We start from the raw sequence: 6,608 nt of genomic DNA, 5'->3' as shown, positions 1-6,608 counted from the left end.
AGTTTGAAAAATGTCTCCAAGGATGGAATCAAAGATTTGACAACTGTGTTAAGTGTAATGGAGATTATTTCGAAGGTGATAAGGTTGTTTTGTTTAAAAAAATTTAAATACATAGCTCTGAAAAAAAATTCTCTTTTTTGGGGAGGTACCCCTCATGTACTTGGGAGGAATGCCCTTGGCCAGCAAGTTAAATCGTACCCCCAAAGTAAGTTGCTCCCCAAATTTCAGATTTCTTAACTAAATTATGTGCCTACAACATTCGGCTCTTTCATGTGAGGGGGCTTCTGAAAGTTCGTGGAAAATGGAATGCAAAGATAATGGAGTTTTCCCACACATTTGTTATAGCCCCACCACCCCCTTGTCCGTCAGCCATCCACCCTCACAATGGCCTCACATACCTAGTGGAACCAGGACTGAAATCTGGGTATTTCTCATGGTCATCCTTATTCTGATGTGTAAACCCTACTTCACTCTGTCTTGGTTATTAGTTGTGTAACCTCAGGCAAATACTTAATCTTTGTGTTCCCTCCCCGCCCCTCCCAACACACCTTTCTCGTCTGTAAAGTAGCTAAAATAATTCCTACCTTCTAGGTTGGTAAGGTGCTCAAATGTGATAATGTGAAATTAAAAATTTCAGTAGAGACATCAGTTGTGGCTTCAGCTGGTATATTTACCAAAGTGGAGTAATTTAAAAATGACATCTCTCCTCCTTGAGGTAAAAAGAAGGGTAGCCAAAAGAGCCCTAGGGAAACGCTCCTGGCTATTGGGGGGATTTTGTCAGAAAGGGCCTGAGAGGAGTCTCTGGGGATGTTTCTGGGGTGTTTTGCCTATGGTGGTAAAAGTCTACTAGTGTAATTGGTGTTGACTCTGGCCTGCCTCTTGTTCAGTTGGCCCTCCTAAGGGCATCGTATGGAGATTACTATGAAAATGATAACAGGAGTGTGACCTGATATAAGTTGTGGTTCGTTGTTGTGGGAAGCTACTGTAACTGATAGAAAGGCCAGTTCTGGGAAAAACCACGTAAAAAACCAACTCTGAGTTAGGCTAAATAGTCAGGAGGAGATCATGGGAAATGAATTACCTTTCCTCAAGGAATTTACACTTTAGCTTAGTAGGGTGCAAACATGTTCACAAATGACTCTTAAATATGAGGCAGTACATAAGGGAGATTCAAAAAGTTCATGGGGGGAAATTCCATGATCTTTTCAATCCATTTCCCCCCACAAACTTTAAAAAAGTTCCTCTTATAGTAAGAATCATATCAGGGCAACCCAGAGGGAGGGTGGGAAGGTCCCAAATGGCTTCTGAAAATTAGGTGACATATAAACCTAGACTAGATGAGGGTTAATATGACCTAGATGAGGGTTTGAAGCAGCTGCCGAGTTATTTCAATGGAAGTTGGCTGCATGAGGAGGTGGTGTATTTGATACAGGTGGGAACTGACACCTAGAAACATTTCTTTAGAAAGGACTGCATGCTAGGATCTTCGGATGTAGGGTCTGACTGCGGTCTGCATGGAGAGTTTCTGATTTGGACAGATCAGGAGACACTTTGCAAAGGAGGAGATGTTTGAGTTGTGTCTTGAGAAAGGAGGCAATTTCTTAGGTAATATGGAAGGGATGACAGACGTTGCCTGCAACTGAACTGCCCCATTACTCTTTGATTGAATGAGCAAATGGGCAGACAGTGGGCAGCAGGGCTTGGCAGAGAGTGACTTGAAAGTGTTTTCTTTTAATTCAGACCAGACCCCTGCTGTAAGGAGCTCAGCGAGTGGGTTCAAGTTGGGCTGCGAACAGCAAGGTCGGTCATTGGAAACCGCCAGCTGCTGAGGGAAAGAAAGATGAGATTTTCCACTCTCGTAAAGATTTACAGCCCCGGAAACTCACCGTGACGATTCCACCCTGTCCTACTAGGGCAGCTAAGAGTCAGTATCAGCTCAAAAGTAGTTAGTTTGGCAATGACCTTGATGCTTTTGAGATAGTAGTGGTTATGCTTTGGGCTGCTAACCACAAGGCCAGCAGTTCAAATCCAGCAGCTGTTCCACAGGAGAAAGACCAGGCTTTCTACTCTTGTAAAGAGTTGCATTCTCCGAAACCTACTGGAAAGCCTGTCCTGTAGGGTCACTGTGAGTCAGAATGGAGTTGATGGCAGTGAGTGAGCCATTGAGTCAATTTCAACTCAGAGTGACCCTAGAGAGGGCTTTAGATTTAAAAATCTTCATCTTTCTCCCTCAGAGTGACTGGTGGGGTCCAACTGCTGACCTTGTGGTTAGCTTACCAACAAGTAACCCACTAGGTTATTAAAGTTACTATTCTTTTACACTTTATTTTAGCTAAAAGGACGGAAAGCGATGCTACTTTTTTTTTAAATAAGAAAATGATCAAATGAAAGGTTTGGAATCAGACCTGGATTCTAATTCTGCTGTCTAAAAATCTATACGCGTTTAGGCAAGTTAAAGAAATTTGTATCTCAATTTCCTGCTTTGTACCACTTGTTTGTATCTTAGTTTTTCATCCATACCATGAAAAGAGAATGTGCAGCAGTCTGGCTTCAAAAGTTCGTGAAAAATTTCCCTGATCATTTCATTCCCGTTTTCCCCTAACTTTTTAAAGTCATACGTCCCCAAACTACTCGCACCATATTAGATGCTGTGATTATTTACCGCCCTTATCTCATTTAGCATTTTGGCCGAGGGCATAATTTCCCTCATTTTTCAGAACAAACACTTAAAGAGTTTCTGTTCACAGGACAATTTGGAGTCCTCTCACTCTCCAGTCCCGTCCTCCTTAACTGAATATCCGCGCCGGTTTTCCTAGGCGGCCGCGGGGCAGGCTCCGGTCCGGAGGCACGAATCCCGGTGCCGGTGTTTGAGTGTCGCCACAACTAGCGCCCCGCGGGCGGAGCGAGGCGGGGCGGGGCGGGGCGGGAGTGCGGAGGGAAGTTGTCGAAGTTGGGGGAGACGCCCGCCCGGGCCTCGCCTCCGACCGCTCCCTCCGCCTCCTCCCCGCCCCGAGCCCCTGTCCGCCCGTCCTTCCTTCCCCTGCTGTGCATGATGGAAACACCATGGCTGCGGCGGCCCAGTTCTCCCTAACCCAGGTAACGCCGCCCGCCAGTCCGCCGGGCTCGGCCGGCACCGCGGCTGCCGGCCCGGGTCCTCCCTCACCGTCCGAGAGCTCCACCGGCCCCCGCCGCTTTTTCCGGCTCGCGGGCGGGCGGCCGGTGCGTGTGAGCGGGAGTCTGTGTGTGAATGGGGGAGGGCGCCATCCGGAGCCGGCCGCTCCGCCGCGGCAGCCGCGACCCCGCCCCGGGCTGGTCTGCACCCCCGGCCCCGCCCCGCGCGGCCGCCCCGGGTTTCCGCGCCGCCGAGGGGACGGTGCCCCGGCCTCCCCGCCGCCCCAGTCAGCTTTCAGTCACCCAGGAAGTTTCCGACTTCCAGGCGAGACGCACCCCCAGGTGAGCTCCAAGTAGAGCTCGCGCGGAGCAGCCTCCCCCGGGTCAGCCCGCGTCCCGCAGGAAGTTCGACCTCCGCCGGGCTGCGTTCGTCACGGTCCCTCCCCGAGCCCCTCTAAGCCACCTCCTTCCCACGGAGCCCGCCACTCCCCGGCCGTTGACTGATCGGACAGCCGGTTTCCTTCTGAGTACTCACCTTGCTGCTCCCCTTGGAATTCAGCCTCCTCCCGCCTGGTGCCCTTCTAGGTCAGACCCCGACCAGTCTTGTCGTCGCCGCCTCTAACTCCCACTGTCCAAGCCGCCCCCAGGGAACTGTCGTGGTGCAGGGAACAACCAGAGTTCACTTGTCCCGCGGGATCCTGACCAGAACTTGTTTTCAAGATTTCTCCTCTTGCCTCTTGGCTTACTTCAGAGCCCAGTCCTTTTGCTTTCGTAGGAAACCTCTCAACATCATTCACTCTTGGAGCCCGGTTCCTCTCTGTAAACAAAGCCGATTATCATCTTCCCCTGATGTCCACGACGACAAGGTGACAGGCACCGGCCAGGCCAGTCCCTTCACTGGCCTCAGCCTGTTCTTTCTAGCCCCAGTCTTCCTGCTTCACTTAGGGAATGCCACTGCCTTTGACAGTGCTTCTTAGACTAGAGGAGCTTTGGTGGGTTAGTGATTACACGTCGGGCTGCCAACCACAAAGTCAGTGGCTTGAAACCAACAGCCACTCTGTAGAAGAAAGACGGGCCTTTCTGCTCCCATAAAGAGACTCTCAGAAATTCACAGTTCTACCTTGCCCTACAGGGTCGCTATGGGTCAGAATCGACGATGGTGGTGACTTTGGTCTGAGTTTATTAGGCGTTAACACTGAGAGAGCATGCATTTGGGCAGTAGGGTCTTGCGTGTTAGGATCAAGAGGCTATGAAGTGTTGTGCCTACCCCTGGAGGATAGAGCCCTGGAGTGAAAAATACCTTCTCCCCAGAGCATGTGCCTCAAGTAAAGTCACCAACTGCAGCTTGCAGGAGTTAATAAAGCCTGATTTTTATGTTTTGACAAGCAAATAAGAGGGATGAATCTTTAACATGGAATCTTGTCCTTTGAGTCTTGGTTGTGAATGTCCTTGGAAGAGTCCTTTTGAAACTCAAATTGGACAAATCATGGCAGCATTGACTTGTGGGTATTTAACTTTCTATGAGTCTGGTTAGTGACTTGTATTAAACAAGATCCCTGTTAGCAGGCGAACGTTCTTCTCTGGCTCTTTTGGCCTCCATTGGCATGAGTGATACTTTTGTTTGTGTGAAGATTTTTGTCAATTTGCTTCCAGTTGTGAGCATACTTTATTCGCTCTGCTGGGTAATACCTGTTTTCAGTTTGTATTTATAATAGTTCATCTCTATAGAGATCGGCTTCAGGCTCTGTCAGTGTGTCATCCCTTAAATAATGTAAATATGTTCTTGAGACTTTATATTTAGTTATTGATACACAGAATAAGTACGGAATCAGGAGTGAATATTGTCCTTACTTTTCCACTGATGAGAGAACATACACTGGCAGTTCATTTATGTTGATAAGTCAAATAAGTCTGTTTAGAATTTTTTTAAATTTAGAATATTTTGATTTTTAAGAAGTACAGGGTAGTAAAAAAGCCGTGGTTGTACAATGGCCTAACACTCAGCTGTTCATCCCACCAGCTGCTCTGAGGGAGAAAAGACCAGATCCAGCAGTCTGCTCCCAATAAACCGCCCAGGCAGCCCTAGAGAGCCATTCTACTCTGTCCTACACAGTCCTGTGAGTTAGAATTGATCCCATGGCAGGTGACAACAAAAGGAAATAAGGTGTCTTGGAAAGGTCCAGAAAAAAGAGCCTCCCTAATTTTTGATACATCCCGAATGTGCTTTCTTGTGTGTGTATAAAACTTTGCAAGTTTGTGGCTTTTTGAACTTCATAAATATTTAAAAACTGCTTGAAGCAAAAAAAGTGAGCTAACAGTGGAACCTAGTTTCACCTTCATTATTGATGTGCTTATGTCACTCTGTCCCTTCCCGCCCCAACACTTACACATGGGCAAACCAGAGTGAGAGAGATCTTCCAGGCAGGGCATCTTCTAATTCCTCTCTTTCCTTCAATTCATGTGTGCAAGAAAGTGATTAATAAATATTGGTTGTAAGTGTGACTGAAAATTCTACAGGGCCTTATGACAGTTAAGAAGATTAAACAGATACGGAAGTTAGTTTCTGTCTCTGGTTGTGAGATAATAATGGCTTTGAAACAGGTTCATTCATTCAACAGAGTCCCGCGTGCTACGCACTGGGTGCCGATTACCTTGTTTTAATTTTGTTTTTATTCTATTAAGCAAAACTGACAGTTAAAAAAATGTGAAAAATGTTTATTATTTACTGACTTCCTTCTTCTTTCCCTACCTGCCAACTAGCCCTCCATTTCCCCAACTCTCAACCAAAATAACCAAAATAATCATACTACATACTAATGAAACTACAGTTTCAATTCCAGTTGTGCCAACACCATTGGATTATGTCTTCAGGCCTTAGTTTTCTTAACTAAAACATTAATTTGACAGATATTTGTTGATCACTCACTATGGGCTAGAGATTATTTTAGGAACTAAGTATGTACTAGTGAATAAAACAATCATCATTCTTGCCCCCATGAAATTTACATTTCAGGAGGGGGCTTTGAAACTAGCTAATCCTCACAATAACCAGTGAGTTAGGCTATTTTTCATTTGACCTTAGCCAAAAAACCGAGAAGCGATAGCGTTAGGCTATTTTTATCATTATTTCAAGTTAGAGGATACTGAGGTACAGAATTTGTGACTTACTTAAATTTTATAGTTAGTAATTTAAAGAGCCATGTTCTATAAAAAGTCAAACACCATCATTGAAAAGCCTCCTTTCTGCTGTACTCTGGACCTGTCCATTAAGCAGACATTCTTGTCCATTTCTTATGTATATTTCTAGGAAAAGCTATATGCGTATATGCATATATGCAGGAGGAAGCTTCAAAAAGTTAATTGAAAAATGGAATGAAAAGATAATGGATTCTGAAGTTGATTGTGGTGATGATTGCACAACTCTTCTTAATATGATTGATCAATTAAATTATATGATATGTGAGTTATATGCCAATAAAACTGTGGGGAAAAAAGAT

The 6,608-nt window shown here is 45.8% G+C and overlaps 1 protein-coding gene across 2 annotated transcripts in view; it reads left to right on the top strand.

Moving 5' to 3' along the window:
• Positions 1–2,931: 2,931 nt before the first annotated feature.
• EPS15 (epidermal growth factor receptor pathway substrate 15) overlaps positions 2,932–6,608 on the top strand; it is a 151,763-nt gene continuing 148,086 nt past the window's right edge. Inside the window, exon 1 of one of the 2 annotated variants that reach the window (XM_075555865.1) lies at positions 2,932–3,096. In XM_075555865.1, the coding sequence (XP_075411980.1) occupies positions 3,064–3,096 (33 nt within the window). In that variant the 5' untranslated portion in view covers positions 2,932–3,063. The remainder of the gene's footprint in view (positions 3,097–6,608) is intronic. The other variant, XM_075555863.1, reaches the window with a different exon arrangement.

This window comes from Tenrec ecaudatus, chromosome 1 (genome assembly GCF_050624435.1).
Source record: "Tenrec ecaudatus isolate mTenEca1 chromosome 1, mTenEca1.hap1, whole genome shotgun sequence".
Classification (NCBI taxonomy): domain Eukaryota; kingdom Metazoa; phylum Chordata; class Mammalia; order Afrosoricida; family Tenrecidae; genus Tenrec; species Tenrec ecaudatus.
Note: the sequence above shows the minus strand (reverse complement) of the source record. Positions and strands in the feature narration are given on the sequence as shown.